This window comes from Abramis brama (genome assembly GCF_963993115.1).
Source record: "Abramis brama genome assembly, chromosome: 12".
Classification (NCBI taxonomy): Eukaryota; Metazoa; Chordata; class Actinopteri; order Cypriniformes; family Leuciscidae; genus Abramis; species Abramis brama.
Window position 1 is genome coordinate 9,206,618 of NC_139974.1, and position 18,179 is coordinate 9,224,796.

The following is an 18,179-nucleotide window of genomic DNA, read 5'->3' on the forward strand; positions in this document are numbered from 1 at the left end:
ATTTAAGTTAATTAATAAATTATTTGCTGACAATTGCCAAAGACCCATTACTCAAATTGTAAAGCTGACGTTTCTTAACCGCTCGGTTATTTTACTGCATAGGTCTAAGCATGGATCCTGTTATTTACAGTTAAATAATATATCACAAAGCCCATTTGGCTCATATCCTGTTGGTTTATCAAAAAAAAAAAAAAGGGAAAGGGAAAGAAAAATGTTGGGTTTTGTCATGGTGTAACTTGATGGGGAAAGACCAAGTTACTAAAGTGCGGAACTTTTTATTTAATTCCTCATTTTTTTTAATTGAATTTCAAAAATACAAAACAAATCAGTTGTTCTCGAAACATTAAACAAACAAGGTTTATCCACATAAGGATGCAATAACTTAAATAAATAAATAAATAAAATAAAATGAAAATGAAAGGGCATCCGGACTCTGTTCTGCATAACCGATCTGTTATTTTAGTTCATCATTGAAATGTTTTATTAGCCTAATTTTCAGGCCATAAAAAGACAAAAAAAAAAAAAGTGAACTATTATCGAAAATAATCTTAAAGGGTTATGTGATGATTGTGTAAATAGTCCTGTTTTCTAGTTCACACTGACTTATGACCAATTTAAACTGGTGGTTGTTTTGAAACATGGTAACTGGTTTCTCACTTGTGCAAACTTGTCGATCATGTCTTGGACTAGCAACAAGCTATAGCTGCCAGGACGGCTGTCATTTGTTGGTCTAACTTCCTCCTCCAGGGAGCAGTCGTGAGATGTTTAGACGCTGCTTTTATGCAATCTGTTTTCCAGTATATAGTCTTGTTTACTGCAGTATGTTTCACATCTCAGAAGGCCAATCCAGTTCAGTCTATACTGCAGTGATTGATATCTCTGAATTGAAGTGTTTTTCCTTTCTTCTGTAAGGAAGTCACACTATCTAGACCTGTTTTATTCCTTTAAAGGGATAGTTCACTTTAAAATGAAAATTCTGTCATCATATACTCACCCTCATGTTGTTTCAAACCTGTATGAATTTCTTTCTTCTGCTGAACAGAAAGGAAGATACTTAGAAGAATGTCAGTAACCAGGCAGTTTCTGGGTCCCATTGACTTCCATAGTAGGAAAAAAATATACTATGGAAGTCAATGGGACCCAGAAACTGTCTGGTTACTGACATTCTTCTAAATATCTTCCTTTCTGTTCAGCAGAAGAAAGAAATTCATACAGGTTTGAAACAACATGAGGGTGAGTATATGATGACGACAGAATTTTCATTTTAAAGTGAACTATCCCTTTAAATGTTTGTGACAAATAATTAAATAATCTTCAGATATATATATTTATTTATCCTTTATGAAAGGATCATTTTGGAAATTTCCAAAAATGAAAATTATCCCATAATTTACTCACCCTCAAGCCATCCTAAGTGTATACGACTTACTTCTTTCAGCAAACACAACTGGAGTTATATAAAGAAATACATGCTGGCTCTTCCAAGCTTTATAATGGGAGTGAATGGTACCCTATTTGAAGCCCAAAAAAGAGCATCCATCCATCATAAAAGTAATCCATACAGCTCCAGGGGTTCATAAAGGCCTTCTGAAGCGAAGCGATGCGTTTTTGTAAAAAAATAAACAAAAAAAATAAATCCATATTTATAACTTTATAAACTAGAATCACTTGTCACTCTCATTATAAAGCTTGGAAGAGCCAATGTTTTTTTTTTTTTGTTTTTTTTTTTTAAATAACTCCGATTGTGTTTGGCTGAAAGAAGAAAGTCATAAACACCTAGGATGGCTTGAGTGTCAGTAAATTATGGGATAATTTTCATTTTTGGGTTAACTATCCCTTTAAGTCACACTTAAACTTAAATGAATGTGTTAAAATAATATAACAAAATTATCAGAACAAGTAACATTTGTTTTAAAGAAAGATAGCAAAGCAAACCATACATTTTAACGTAATGTGTGTGTGTGTGTGTGTGTGTGTGTACTAAAACAAGGTCAGTACTCTCATTTACTTTTGTCATTCATTTGATTCCTTTTCATTTACGAATGAAGTCACCTCATCATGGGACATCAAATCCGTACTGACCTGTTACTCTTACCAGTTACTATTGCATATTGCACATTTCAATGATGCATCACTGTATTTTATCATTTTTAAATAGGCATCATTTATCAATTTTTGTATTGGCAGGCGGCAGCCTAATTTTTCAGGTTTTTTTTTTTTTTTTTTTTTTTTCAGGCTGCGTTACCGCTGCTCTCAATGATAAATTCCTGTACTCGGGTCCAACTGGGTGATGGGTGAAGCCTGACCTCGTAATGTCCAGCTGACTGTATCATCTTTTATGGGTCGTCTAGTTGTGATGCTGTCGTGTCGTGTGATTTTCCATGTTGCAGCACAAACATCACGCAGATGCAAGCTAAGGTGCAAGGCAAAACACGTTGTTGATCCCGTTTCCTCTGTCCGATTGGTCACTATCGACATCGACGTAATAATGTAGGCGTGTCACTGTGCAAGAACGCAAACTTTAAAGAGTTGTGAACACCAGGGCTCAAGACAGACCCAGACTGAATAAAGAGATTCACGCGAGGATATAACTTTTCCAGATACACGTCTTTGTTTTGTACATTGACAACGTTTGTTTTTGTTTTTAGTTCAGATAGGCTATTAAGGTTTTCCAAGATGAAGTTTGTAAGATTTATAATGAGGAATGCTGCTATGCTAAATGTACCAAAACATATCGATTACTACGCGAAATTTTCTCCATCGCCGTTGTCAATGAAGCAGTTTCTGGATTTCGGTGAGTTACATTTTTTTGTGTGTGTGTGCAAAATACGATGAATAGTGATGGCATTTGCCATGTGCACGTGCTTTGCAAGGATAGATGATAAATTATTTTTATTTTTAGATAATTTGAATGATATCTTTATGTAAAAATTATATATATAATTTATAAATACGCTAAAAAAAAAAAAGTTCCAACAACAATTGTAGAATGTGCTTAACGCCCGCGAACGCGTTCAGCTGATGGGGTAACCATAGTAACATTTCGCTGCTCTTGCACTTTCCGTAAGGTTATCGGACAGACATTATTTGTAACTTTATTATAGGTTTATGAACAAAAATTCTAAAATGTATTGTTAAAAATATTTTAAATATTTTAGCTTGTGCTAGGGACGCCAAAATAGCCTATAATGTGTGCACGAAACGAACCTCAAAATAAATTACTGACAGATAAAAACAAAACAAAAATAACTTGTAGCCTAAGTCATTCAGTACACTAAATGCTGTTCAAGACATAGGTTACGTTTGTTCTTTCTGATATTCCAGTTAGTTTATCGCTGATGTTTCTGTCACGTTCTCTTTGCAGGATCCACAAATGCGTGCGAGAAAACATCTTTCGCTTTCATCAGACAAGAGCTTCCCGTGAGACTAAGTAACAGTTTGAAGGAGATAAACCTTTTACCTGACCAACTGATAATGACACAGTCCGTTCAGCTAGTTCGCAGCTGGTAAGTTCATGTTTTGGAGTATCAGACAAAAAAAGAAAAAAAGAAAAGAATTAATAACTCTTGAAGTGTCTTAGTTTGAGTAAACAAACAGAAAAGAAAAAGATGAATCATGTGAAAGTATTATCTAATACATTGCTGAACATATTAACCCATTAAAATGGCGTGCATTATGTAACTTGTCCCACGGCTCCTAACTGAACGATGAACTTTGCCCAAGTTCCCCAGCCTAAAGTTTTCGAAGAATCTTCTAAGCCTCAATACGTTACACCACTCTGAAGATTAAATTACAAAGCTTCATCCTATAAATATTAATACAGACACTAGTGTCACTTGTTTACTAGAAGGCTGTCTGAGGGTACGATTATGCAACGGATATGGAGGTTAACTTCAGAATGTGAAATTTGAGAAGGTGCAAGCAACGTATAGCTGTGACGCGCAGACTTGTTTTCGAGAACAGTATGTTCTACTGTACATGTGTTACCGCACCGCGAGGAGGGGGATATGAGTGGTAACATTTTATAAACAAAGCAGGGGGGAAAGTCATTTACTTTGTATAGTTAATATTATTCTCAAATATATTCAAAAGAATATCTAAAATAAAAATATGATATTATAATACTCTGTGAGAGTGTGTTATTTTAGTATTATTTGTATACTACTAGTATTCATTGATATTTTATTAATAATAATATATATATTTTTTTTTAAATTAGCATTAATTTATTTTATTTCAGTTTTAGTCATTTTAGTAGCCTACTTGCTAATCTAATATTTATATTTTATTTTATTTGAGCTTTATTTCAGTACCGAAAACATTTTTTTAAATGATTTTAGTTAACAATAATAACACTGGTTTTAGTTAACAAAACAACTCTGGTGAGTGCTTAGAAATGCAAAACTTGCCACCAAGCAAGCGTGGAAACATTGTGTAGGTTGAGGGTCTTATTGGAGACAAACTCTCAAACTCTGACTCTCACATAAGGAATTTTCCTTGGTATTGAAGCTTTCAGCACACACACCTATAATAAGACCGCACTGAAACCCACTCAAAACCTAAACGCCTAAAAACCCTTTTAATCTGGGACTTGCATTCTGAAACAAACCTAAAACCAACCCTTACGCCTGAAAACCCGTTCAATCGGAATCCTACATTCAACAAATCAGGTTTGGTCCCACTTGGATGTGGGCGGGTTGGATGTCCAGCGCGCCCTACTTGATTGGTGGCACCATCTTGATAGTGTACAAGTTAACCTTTCATCCTGTTTGTTTTCTCTCTCTTACCTTCTCAGGTTTATTCAAAGCCTGATTGACATCCTAGAATTCCAAGACAAGAGTCCCAATGACCCTAGAGTTCTTGAAGAGTAGGTTCTTCAATCTACATACACATCCAACATGAATATTAAAGCAGTAGTATTAAAATAAAACAGCAGGATTCATGGTGTTGTTTTGTTCTTTGTTCCTAAAGTTTTGTGGAAGCTCTGGTGACCATTAGGAACAGGCACAATGATGTGGTACCCACCATGGCCCAGGGTGTCACTGAGTATAGGGATGCATTTGGGGCAGACCCTGTGACATGTCAGAACATTCAGTACTTTCTGGACCGCTTTTACATGAACCGCATCTCCATTCGCATGCTCATCAACCAGCACAGTAAGTAAATCTTGTCCTAATACCTGGACTTTCTGTCAGCACTTTAAATACGCAGGTCATTAGATCTTGAATAATCCGGTTTGAGTCAATTATTCACTGGATGTGCGAGAATGATTACCTCATGTAGTGCACATATCTCCAGCTCTGATCTTTGATGGCACCACAAATCCAGGACATCCCAGCAGCATCGGGTGCATTGACTCCTGCTGTGACGTCACAGACGTAATCAGAGGTGAGTGCTTTAGTGCATACTGTAATACAAATATTACCCTAGCGACAAGTGCAAATGCAACATTAATGTCCTGTGTTCTGCTTCAGATGCATACGAGTGTGCCAAAATGCTCTGTGAGCAGAATTACCTCGGATCCCCTGAGCTGGAGCTTGCAGAGATAAACAGTGAGGAACAGACATTCTCCAGACTATGCATTAAATCACATTCCATCTAGTAACCTAATGTTCACAAACTACATTGTATCTTATAATATTTGTTCTCTGTTGCAGCAAAAGACAAGTCGCAACCAATCGAGATATCCTACGTTCCTTCTCATCTTTACCACATGGTTTTTGAGCTCTTCAAGGTAGACATGGTGCTTTATTTCAGATTCACATGGATTGAAGAAATAATTATAGATTGTAAATATATCATTTTTTTTATGTCTCCCCCTCTCTAGAATGCAATGAGGGCTACTGTTGAGAATCATGAAACAAGCAGCACATTGCCACCAATCAAAGTCAAGGTTGCTCTAGGCAGGCAGGACCTGTCAATCAAGGTGCGTAAATGAAAGTTCAAGTCTTAAGAGAAATTTGGCAGAGAGAATCATTTTTATCTCGACCTATTACTTTGTTTGAATCATTCTTCTCAACCTGCCCTAGATCCAGCGATAACTGATAATAATGTTATATAAACTCTCCTAAAGATTAATTTTCTAACCACCCTTGATCAACTTTCAAATGAACCAGATCAGCTTTGACTAGTATTAACGATACCGTCAACCTTTGCCCTGCTTGGTGGCTAAAGAGCGCAACAAAGCAGACATTGAAATGCTATATCCATGCTACTTATACAACAGTCAATCCCTTAGTCTCAGTCTTAATGACGCAACCCACACATATTTGTCATCTGATGTAATGCAGCTCAAAAACACATTATTGTTCTCTAAACATTCACTTTTTCATGTTCCAGATCAGTGACAGGGGTGGTGGCGTTCCTTTCAGGAAGATTGATAGACTTTTTAGCTACATGTATTCGACGGCGCCCAGACCTACTCTTGGTGACCATCAACGGACCCCAATGGTAGGAGCATAGGACACTCTTTAACACTTCATAATAACAGTTGTGAACAAATGTTTCAAACCTGCCCTGTTATTCCCTCAGGCCGGCTTTGGTCATGGCCTTCCCATCTCCCGCCTGTACGCACGCTACTTCCAAGGCGATCTCCAGCTTTATCCAATGGAGGGCTATGGTACGGATGCTGTTATTCAGCTGAAGGTAAGATCATAACATAAAGGGTTAGTTTGCATAAATGTAGAAATGATGTTCATTCACTCATCCTCATGCTGTTCCAAATCCACACACTCTTCAAAAGTTCTTAAAATGTGTTTTCAGAAAACAAAATCTTTTTCACTTAGAAAAAAATAATTGTTTAAGGAACTGTAAGGTTCTTTGGGGAACCAAAAATGGTTCTTCTATGGGCTTTCTATACGAAAACACTATTTTGGAACCTTTATTTAAATAAAAAAAATGGTATGACTTTTTTTGCCCTGTGAAGATACACAAAAGTAGTCAATGTATGTTTTGTTTACCATGAAAACGAACTGAGTCGACATTATGCTGAACTTCTCCTTTTGTGTTCTAAAAAAAGAAAGAAAGTCATACAGGTTTGGTACAACGAGTAAACAATGACACAATCTGCATTTTAGGTTAAATTTTAAACGATCAGCGAGATGATCAATCATACTGAGAGTTTTGCTGACACTGACCTTATTTGTTGAGCTTGTACCTGAACAAAACATCCTGTTAACTTTGGACATTACATTACACTCTTCAAATCATTAATCCACAATGACGGTCTTCTGCCCACAGGCCCTGTCCACAGATTCAGTAGAGAAGCTTCCGGTGTTTAATAAGACTGCCTTGCGGCATTACAAATTCAACCAGGAAGCTGATGACTGGTGCGTCCCGAGCAAGGAGCCACTGAACTTGGCTGCGTACAAGTCTGCAAAGTGAACCACAGGAGTTGGTTGCCTTAAAGATATAAAGGTCTTCAAGAAAGGCCACCGTTGTGAATGCTCGCATTCCCTACTGAACTAGGGACCAATGACGGCGTTTCCCAGTATTCTTTGAGTATTGTTGTCTGGGAACACTTAAACTGCATGTGGCCAGAATTTAAGATGCCAAATTACTGTGGTGCTGCTGAAGTGGGTGTTTTTCAGCAAAAGCTATCAGGCACGAAGAGACCTGGAGGGGCGAGAGGTGATTAGATGCATGTGAACCTGATTGAAGCAGAGTTAAGTTGCAGAAGTCTGAAGAGAAGTGTATGTATTGCAAAGGAGTAAAATACTGAAAGTAAAAGAAATGGATAGGTGAGATATGAGACATTTCAGAGGTCGGAGAAAATGGATGAATTGTCATAAGTGTCATTTCAAAAAAAGAGAGGCTGTGGCCAAAGATGTTTTTTTTCCTTCTTTAAAGAGGCTGGAAGTTTTGAAATCATACTTGATGTGTGATTAACACTTAGTATTATAAGAAAAGCATGTATGTTAATATATATTAATAACACTGTGCTGTTTTGTTTCATTGTTTTATGAATGACCACAATATTTATCTTTGTTAAAAGGACCCTTGTTGTTTGAGATTTTTATATAAATTAAATAAATCGGATCATTTTTCATCAAGATGCATAAGCTGTTGTTATTGCAAGGAATTTGTAAGCATTTCAGTGAAAAAAACAAACTAACGCATGTGTAATCGAGAACATGATGCACAGGAAAATGTGCACACACACACAGTTTAAGAAAACAAGCTAATCTGCATCAGTGTTTCCCAACTCTGTTCTTTGAAACACACCAACACCCACACATTTTCAAACCACACCTAATTTAAATCATCAGCTGGATAGTTGAGACTTTAAGACCTGAAATGGATGGGTCAGAAAAGAGAGACATGACAATGTGCCCTACTGACAAAAAGTGGAGACGTGCCGGACTTTCAGTTTTAAGCTATAGAAAAACAGCTTATTAATTAAGCCCTGTTCTCAGAAACACACCTTTGTTAAAGGGACAGTTCACCCGAAAATGAAAATTCTGTCATCATTTGCATCTTTCATCTGCTGAACACAAAAGAAGATATTTCGAAGACTATGGGTAACCAAACAGTTGATGAGCCCTATTGACTTCCATTGTTTTTTGTTTTGTTTTTCATATTATGGAAGTCAATAGGGTCCATCAACTGTTTGGTTACCCGTAGTCTTGAAAATACCTTTTTTTGTGTTCAGCAGAAGAAAGAAACTAATACAGGTTTGGAACAAGGCGGAGTAAAAAGTTTAGGTCACTTTGACACCATGATACCCTGTATGAATTTTTAAACTTTCATATAAAATGAATCTATTATGCTCATAAGCCTTTTTTTCCCCACCAGGACAAGCAGGGCTAGCGGTGCTTTGAATGTTTGGAGGACCAAACCTCCCTCTTTGCACATAATAAATATGTAAGCTATAGTAAATAAATATGGAAATAAAAGCAGGTGGTTATAAATAAATATTACAATAAACAAACACATAAAAAAGTAATATAAAAAATACATGAAAACTGAAAGAGTTAATAAATAAAAGTTAAAAAGAATAAAAATAAATGTAAAAATAAATACAGAAAATAATTAAGAAATGAAAAAGTAATACAAAAAAATCTGGATGAAATTGAAGTAAAAATATTTTTTCTTTTCTTTTTTATATATGAAATAACAATGTGTAGTAAACGTTTAAACTATCTAAGATACAAATTAATGTGTTTATGATTATTCAAATAAATTAAAATATGATAAACAACATGCAACATTAAGCAACCTAACATGGTGTTAAAGTGACCTAAACTTTTTACTCAGCCTCAAGTTGTTCCAAACCTGTATTAGTTTCTTTCTTCTGCTGAACATAAGATATTTTCAAGACTACGGGTAACCAAACAGTTGATGGACCCCATTGACTTCCATAATATGAAAAACAAAAAAACAAAACAAAAAACTATGGAAGTCAATGGGGCCCATCAACTGTTTGGTTACCCATAGTCTTCAAAATATCTTCTTTTGTGTTCAGCAGATGAAAGATGCAAATGATGACAGAATTTTCATTTTCGGGTGAACTATCCCTTTAACAAAGGTGTGTTTCTGAGAACAGGGCTTAATTAATGAGCTGGAAACACAATGCATGTAGCTCACGTACTGCTCTCTATCAGCCTGACCCGACCTGTTTATGGACTATGATTAAGATTATGCTGATACAGGTAAAATATAGTAGCCTACGTAGGCTGGTGGCCTCACTATGGGATAGTAACCATGGCAATTGGTTACACCTCTGTCATAAAAAGCAGTCGGATGGGACGTGAAAGGACACGACCCAAAAAGCATCCATGCATGCACACCTTACGCAAACGCTTACGTCCAGCATGCAAAACTAGACAGGGCAACTGAGCACTTGATATACGCAAAAAAGAGACAAAGACGATAGAAAGATTATTTGTGCTGCTTTCCAAAGACTTTGACTTTTAAGTTGGGTTTAGTTGATCACATTCTAGTCTGGTTTATATGATCTAATTAACCTTGTTTGAATGGGTTCTCTAAATCTTGAGTGATGCCCATAGTTTGGAAAAAAGCAACAAAGGCATGGCTTTTAAGGCTATTGTGATTATTTTTAACATTAGGATGAAAGAGATCAGTTCATTAACGTTTATGTTGCAAAATCCACAAATCAAATATGAAGAGAAAAAGAAAACTAAACCACGGGCCCGCACCATGATGGAAGTTGAACAAACTCAGGGTAGGAAGATTAGTTTTGAGTTGACAAAACCAAACCAATCCAATCCAATCAGGATTTGTTGGTACCATGACGCTGATTATCAACTTTCTGTCAACTCAGGCTTTGATCCTAGTTTAGGAAATAACTATAGAGCATGTGCACAAGAAAGTGTGACATCAGTAGCGAAGAGCCTATCACATGCTGTGAAAATTCACTTCTCTTTTCTGCAGAATATTACGAGATTGAAAAATACTCAGAATTGAAATGCATTTACACATCAAGAAAAGAGTCTATGAAAGAGGGCAACTAAAAGAAAACTTCTTGCTATTTCAGTGCAAGCAAATGTTGTGAAGTTAGTTTATATAGTTGATAATGTATGTAAGGGATAAATAATCCACGGTTAGCCATGCATTCAATGATTTTAATGCTTGACATTGGAGGCAAAGAACCGCTCAATGCAAAGCGAGGAGTAAATTACTATAGCAATGAACACCGCTAAAAGCAGAGCCAATTTCATAGTGCCTAAAACCCAACTAAACTGAAACATACCTAGCTATCCACCTAAACCTGCTACATGGTATAGGCCCCAGCTATTGACTGACCCATTATGTTCAAAACTTTTGACTCAATGCTGCGCCCTACTGAGTGTAAGTGGAACTGCCTGACATAACCAAAGTTATAATAAAAAAACAAACAAAACAGGTATTTACATAAAAGTTGTTATACTGTATATAGTCATAATAGTTACCCCAGAACTGCAAACAGGATAAGTCATTCAAAGACGTTTAGTTGTTTATGAAAAGACAATACATTTTACATTGAAAACTGATAAATCAATTGATCTTTCTATAATTTTTCTATAAAATTCAAGCACTTAATTACTTTACAAAAATCATCCCTTGGTAAAAAGCATAGCTAAAGTTAGATAAAAATAAATGCACATATGATGTTAGATGAAAATAAACAGTTAATTGCTTTTTTTGACTCATTACTGCAGTTGGCCTTTCTTTCTTTTCTTTTCAAACATTTAAAACCCTGAGACCAGGCATGCTAAACACAATGGTAATTGTGGTAACGGTCTGTTTCGATTGGTGGGAGCAATGATCAAGTAGACTCAGTCGACTCAGTCGTCTTCTCACAGATCCAGGGCAAGGACATGTAGCACGGCGCATCATACCAGCTCTTTACAGCCACACGGCTTAAAACATTTGTTTTTATCATGTAGCCACAGTCTTCATCGATATGGTTGTTGGGTTCGCCATCTTCCCAGAAACTATAGAGGAAAAACAATGGGTTAGTTCCAGTCAGACATCATGGTTTCCTTACGGTCTGGAGACAGCATAATAAAAATAAAAAATTAAATAAAAAATGACAACGGCAAATTAAAGTGGTTCTAAAATCTGTTTAATAAGGTTTTTCTCAACTTTTTAAAAGGGACATTGCATTTGGCTTTTTTTTTTTTTCTCTGTACAGTAAGTCCACATATTCTATATTCTGTAGCACCCAAAACAGTTGTAATTTTATTTCTATATGACCATTTTATCTCCTTATTAATTTTATAATAAATTTCGGTCCCACTTTATATTAAGTAGCTTTAAGTACTATGTACTTACAGCAAAAAATAAGTACAATGTACTTATTGTGTTCATGTTGTATTGTAAAACACTTTTGCTGCTATTGAGGTGTGATACGGGTAAGGTTAGGGACAGGTGTGGTGGATTGGGTAGGTTTAAGGTGTAAGGGAAGGGTCAACTGTGTAATTACAAATGTAATTACATAAATTAATTACAGCTGTAATTACATGCAGGAATTTTTAAAATGTAAGTACAATGTAAAAACATGTATCTACACAATAAGTACATTGTATCAAATTATTAATTTCAATGTAAGTACATAGTACTTAAAGCCACTTAATATAAAGTGGGACCTACATTTCTATAATTAATCAGGCTGTAATAAGACTCTTTATAAGTGAATGTCTAGATATAACCGCTTTGCATAAATAAAATAAAATAATATGAGCACAAAATAAAATAAAAGTCCTGGTTCCTGTAATTTTCCCTTTAATAATTACAGAATATCTTTAAAAGGTAAAATATCAATTCCTGATTCCCAAGCAGTCACTAACATTAATAAAAGTCAGATTATCATTAAACATTGAGGATATATGAATAAAAAATGAGTGAATGCAAGATCTCTTTATCTTCAGCTTTTTACAAAGAGGAAGAAGAAACAGGAAGAATGAGATGATTCAGTGTCATAACATGAGACCATATCTCCAAATGAGGAATGAAAAAATATGACTCAGTAGTTTTAACTCCATGTGAGATGTCATCTAGTACTGAAGCTTGGACTTCTAGTGTGAGAGCTTTAACTTGTTAATTTCTTACCCTCCAACCAGTTTGGTTCCGTCCACCCAGTACCAGTCGTCTTCTACTTTTTCATCACTTATGCCAAACCAGTAAGCGTTCCAGTATCCACGGGGCAGCAGGTCCCATATGAACGTCTTTATCCGGTCAATAAGTCAAATATCATTAAAATCAGTGGGGAAAAAAAACCTTAGTAATCAATTTTAATGCCTCACATGTTTTGGCTAAGATCCCTTCCTCTTTTACATATTTAGTAGTTTCTGTTCTCTTTTTTCACACACACATATAGATGTGGACGGTCAGTGTTACTTGAGGTCCTTAGATGTTCTTCAAATATATCTGCATACTTAAAGCGCAGTGAGATGCACAGCTCTCGTCTGTCCTCACCTGTTCCTCAGCCGTATGGATGATGGCCAGGTGTCCTCCGTTCTGCTTGCAGTACTTCTGACTGTCTGACCAACTCCTGCCATACGATGAGATGTAGTAACAGCTGCCGTTAAAGTGCTTCCAGTCTTCAGGGCAGGGACTCTTCGTTGGTGCTGGAGTGGTGCGTGGTGCAGGGGTTGCCTCTAAAAAAGACCCAACATTTTTGGACGTTATGAAATGCAAGAGATTGCTTGTTAATAACACAAATGCATGCACTTGCACCTCACGAACCAAGCTTAGCGATTTTGTCCTTCAACTGCGACCGCTCTCTCTCAAGTTCACTCTTCTCTTTCTTCACAGTCTGCAGTTCTTCAGTCAGAGCCGTTACATTAGCGCAGCCCGTCTGCATGTGTGTTTCAGAAGCGCTGGGGAGGGAATCCTGATCAGAGGAACGGCCCTTACCTAAGACAGAGGAGATAAAAGCAGATGTGGGTTCACATAAGGGATTTTGAGAAATAAAGATAGAAAGATGAAATTTAAAATGAAACTGATGTGTTTATGAGTTATAATCTTATTATAATTTGACTGTTTTACACAAGAAATGGACGTTTTTTATTATGTGCTTGTGTTGATTATATCTGGAAGATAAATAGCGAATGAACTGTTTAATAGTTAGAAATAGTAACAGAATATACCAAAATGAGTCGAATGGAATCGAAAATAGAATTCGATCAAATTAAGAACTTGTGAATTGAAATCAAATTGAATCTGGAAATACACTATGGCTACGTTTACACGGGGCCAGTTATTTTCATAAACGGACATTTCACCCTTTCCGTTTTCAGAAAAGTGTTCGTTTACACAAACCCGTGTATATGGCGTCAAGGGCATGCCAAACCTGTAGGTGGCAGAGTAACGAAAAGCTCAAGCCCATGTTAGCCAATCAGAATCCCGAAAATATAGGTCGCACCTTTGACGCAGTGCAAGTTCTGTCGCATACTGTGATGTCGACTGCCTAAAACTCAGTTTTTCTCAGTTTACATGCAAACGTGCAAACAGAGTTTTCCAAAATCTCCATTCTGGCCAGAGTTTTTAGAAAGAATCGTTTTCAGAGGCGAATTCTCCGTTTGCGTGTAAACGAGGGGCACAACCGAAGGGAAAATAACCATGTACGTGTAAACGGGGCCTATGTGGACAAAAGTATTGTGGCACACACCTCTTAATTACTGAATTATTTCAATCAGACCCATTGCCACAGTTGTATAAAATCAAGCACATAGCCATGCAATCTGCATTTACAAACATTTGTGAAAAAAGGGTTCATTGAAGAGCTCAATGAATTCAAGTGTGGTATTGTGATAGGATGCCACCTTTGCAATAAGTCAGTTTGTATAATTTCATCCCTGGTAGATATTCCACGGCCAACTGTCTGTATTGGAAAGTGGAAGCGTTTAGGAACAGCAGCGACTCAGGCATGAAGCGGAAGACCATGTAAAGTCACAGAGCGGGGTCACCGAGTGCTGAGGTGTGTAAAAGTCACCAACGCTCTGCTGGTTCCAGAGCTAAAGAGTTCCAAACTTCCACTGGCAATAATATCAGCACAAATACTGTGTGGCGGGAGCTTTATGGAATGGGTTTCCTTCCCAGAGGAGTGAAAGCTGTTATAGCTGCAAGGGGAGGGACCCATTTCATATTAATGTCTATGTATTTAGAATGCAATGCCATTATAGTGTCCCATTACTTTTGTCCAGTGTAAGTATCAATGTTCAGCCCTACTTGTTGATAAACACTATCACACCAAATTGCGCAAGTCATGTATATGAGAAAGGAGAAGTACCACTGTGAATACTTGTGACCACCAGGACCATGAGTAAGATGAGGCAGAAGGCAGTCAGGCATGCTGTTGCCACTTTGAATGGTTCTTGGCAAAATCGCTTTCCACTTTTACCCCCAGCGTTCTTAAATACTGTGGACAAACAAATAAAACAACGATTTACAATATAACAATTGTATAAAAATGGCCAAGTCTAACAATGCACTTTTTTACACAAAGTTAAACAAATGAAGCATGTTTACATAACATTTATTTGACAAGAAAAACTTTTTTGGATTACATGTCACCCATTTCAGTGAATGATTTACAGTATTTTCCACTGCCACTGGGATTAACTCAAACCCTGAGAGTATTGATGAGTACTTTATCAAATAACGTTGTAGGTTTGTCAAGCAGGATTTTTTTGGCATAAATCATAAACATTTATGGTTGGTGACATTTAACAACTGGGCATTTATGGAGCATCTGAGGTTGAATAATTGCCCAAAAAGGTAAAAAATGTTCACATTCAGGAAAGTGTAAAAAGTAATCCTTTAGAATCATCTGTTGAGAAACACATATTGGTCAATGTGATAGTGGTTTGACCCTGGAAAAGCAAACATACTGTTTGAAGCACATTAGGGTGGCCAAAAATTATGTATCTGATAAAAGTAGTATGCAACAAAACTTATACTTTATAAATAAAAATAAATAAAATAAACAATTTTAGCTTTTATATGACAATTGAAAAATAAATTATACACTTTAACTCATTAATCTAAAACCACTGAGTCTTATTTTTTTTGTAATTCTTTTACAAACTTTCTTACAATGTATGGAGAAATACAGGCCTTATTAATGTAAACATTAAATTCAGAATGAATGTTTGTTCATTCAAAAAAATATATACTTAATGTCTAATAAGTACATTTTATTTATAAAGCACATTTAAAAACAGCAAAGCTGACCAAATTGCTGAATAGAGAAAAAAAGAGTCCAGCAGAATAAAGAATGAAAACAAAATAATAAAAACAACAACACAAACTTAAAATGCCTGGCGAGATACGCTTTCGGCTTATTTTAAAAGAGATAATAGAAGGTGCAAGGCGGATGTCCAGTGGCAATTGATAAACGGGGGGCAGCACCTGAAAAGTCCCATGCAGAAGCATATACAAGTTAAAAAGATGCGGGCCCAGAATAGAGCCCTGAGGTACTCCAATAATAATAAAAGTTGAGAATGAGGAAAACTTACCCAACACTAAAAAGACCTGTCTTTAAGACATGAACTAAGACATCGTAAGGAAGTACCCTTGATACCAATCAAATGTTCTAAATGCCAAAGAATATTATGATCAACAGTATTAAAGGCAGCGGCAAGATCGAGTAACATCAATACAACATTGAACAAATGGCTATCACTTTATCATCAAAAAACATTAAAATATTTTTCACAAAGTTCAGCCGAGGGTTCCACACGAAATTGGCAACCTAGATTAGTTATTGAATTAATCATGGAGAATTGAATTAAATCAGAGAAATTTTTAAACAGTCTTTAAAAACCTCAAAGGACACAGTTAGGCGATCATGCTTCCATCTCCGCTCTGCTTTATGACAAGCCTGTCTGAGAGTACGAGTATGATCATCCAACCAATAATAAGATTTAGGCTTTGATTGTTTCAGCTTGAAAGGAGAAATTGAATTTAAAATTATAGAGCAAGATGATTAAAAAGAGAATTCTAAATTTCGAGTCTAAATTCTGAAGGGATGTAAGTCATGCATCACTAATACTATTGCTCATACCAAAGGGTTTGTGATTTGAATCTCCTTACCCTAGCCTAAATATAAAACTTTGCCACATAAATGTAAAATCTAGTGTTGAAATGTTTTAATCAATGTTTCAACTATTCAACCAAATGTTAACCATATATGATTGTTAAAAAATATATATCTAATCAACAATTTTAGCTTTAATGTGACAATTTGTACGTAATATACACCTTAACTCGATCTAAAACCACTGATTTAAAATTTCTAAATTCTAAAATAATATTTAGAGGGTTTAAAAATAATAATAATAATAATTTTTTACAAACTTTCTTGAAGAAACACAGGCCTCACTACACACAGTGTAAATGTAAACATCAAGACACAGCACATGCAAGTGTCCAAGTTCTGATTCTCATACCTGAATATCGCACCTCTGGGCTGCTGTAGTCATTGTCAGGCTCGTCGATCAGACTGTTGTGCATTCCCTCTCTGTTTGCAGACATTGCTCTCGTTTTGCACGCTATCCCTCTGTTCACTGCAGCAGTTGCTCAACTGCAGGGGTGTTTTAAAACAACATTGTGTCCGTGTGCTGTGACGTGCGATTGGTTGACATTGTAGTTCTCTGTATCTCATTAAAGATCCAGATGTTTGTTTAGCCAGAAAATGTCATAAGCAATTTCTCAGAAAAGTTAGCTGACACAAATATTCTGTGACGTTTTCTGTAAACCAGCAGCTTATGACTCACCCTAACTGTAAACATTAGCCTACATTATTTCATAATGATTGAATAGTCACTCACATTAATACATAAAGCTGAAGTCCGTAACTTTTTTGGTTCAAAATTTACGTAATAAGCGAGTACCTCATGTAGGCCTATCCATTTTCCAAACCGGGTTTTTGTCTTATTCTGAATCACTACGGTACAATAAGTGTTTATATTCGAACTATTTTAGTCCGCTGCTTGACTCGCCATTGAGATAAACATAAAGCTTCAATGTTCTTCCGCAAGACGCATGCAGTTCTGTTTATTGGCGTCAAAAGTTAAGGACTGTAGCTTTAAGTGTTTTTTTCAGAGAGCTTTTTCTTACTTTTCCCTTTCTTTCCCTTACCCAATTACTGTATGAGCATAAAAAAATCCTTTAAAAAAATATGAATGGAATGGAATTATTGAATAATAACCTCCGACTAAACGTTAAAACAGCTTGACTCGCATGTCTTTCTGTCCCAATTTTGTACTCCACCAATCTAAAAACATTAATCTGTCCACAAATCCCTCGTCAACAAATGTGCACAAAAAACTTTGAACATTACAATGTCACAGATCACTATTTTCCAGAGACACAACATTAGTGCATCAACCTCAAAACGGATGCCAGATAACAGTTTGAATAACAGTTGCCAACAATTCTGATACATGCTTAGCAATTACTGTGTTTTAAACAAGTAGGCTAGAATCGATCATTACATCCTCACCTTATCTTAGTCCATATTTAAATGCATAAACACAGAAAACTTGGTCAACCAGAGTTGCAGCCGTTCCCTCTGACACTTACAGCTTGTGTTCGTGAAAGTTGGGGTTTGGTGGCATGCGTGAACTTGCCTAGTTGATAAAGGCAAGGTAAGGTTGGTAAGGTTGATGAGAGGCTTATCCTAATATTATTATATTATTATATCATAGCCTTATACATAGTAAATCATACAG

General features: G+C 36.1%; 2 protein-coding genes across 3 annotated transcripts; one reads left to right on the top strand and one right to left on the bottom strand.

Moving 5' to 3' along the window:
- The first annotated feature begins 2,371 nt into the window (after window positions 1-2,371).
- Window positions 2,372-8,051, top strand: pdk2b (pyruvate dehydrogenase kinase 2b). Its single transcript, XM_084131859.1, has 11 exons — window positions 2,372-2,794; window positions 3,365-3,506; window positions 4,796-4,867; window positions 4,972-5,156; window positions 5,299-5,388; window positions 5,475-5,552; window positions 5,658-5,734; window positions 5,828-5,926; window positions 6,340-6,450; window positions 6,532-6,645; window positions 7,240-8,051. The coding sequence occupies exons 1-11, from the start codon at window positions 2,677-2,679 to the stop codon at window positions 7,381-7,383; spliced, it is 1,230 nt and encodes a 409-aa protein (XP_083987985.1). The 5' UTR covers window positions 2,372-2,676; the 3' UTR covers window positions 7,384-8,051.
- A 2,511-nt stretch (window positions 8,052-10,562) lies between these two features.
- On the bottom strand, window positions 10,563-18,044 carry LOC311092987 (uncharacterized protein). Of its 2 annotated transcripts, XM_084130042.1 has the most exons (7): window positions 17,951-18,044; window positions 16,896-17,029; window positions 14,735-14,863; window positions 13,189-13,359; window positions 12,919-13,100; window positions 12,553-12,668; window positions 10,563-11,435 (listed from the first exon to the last, which is right to left on the bottom strand). In XM_084130042.1, exons 2-7 carry the CDS (start codon window positions 16,978-16,980, stop codon window positions 11,267-11,269), a joined length of 852 nt encoding a protein of 283 aa, XP_083986168.1. In that variant the 5' UTR covers window positions 16,981-17,029; window positions 17,951-18,044; the 3' UTR covers window positions 10,563-11,266. The 2 variants fall into 2 exon arrangements, with proteins under 2 accessions (XP_083986168.1, XP_083986167.1); XM_084130041.1 differs by lacking the exon at window positions 17,951-18,044 and having other exon boundaries at window positions 16,896-17,048.
- Window positions 18,045-18,179: the final 135 nt, after the last annotated feature.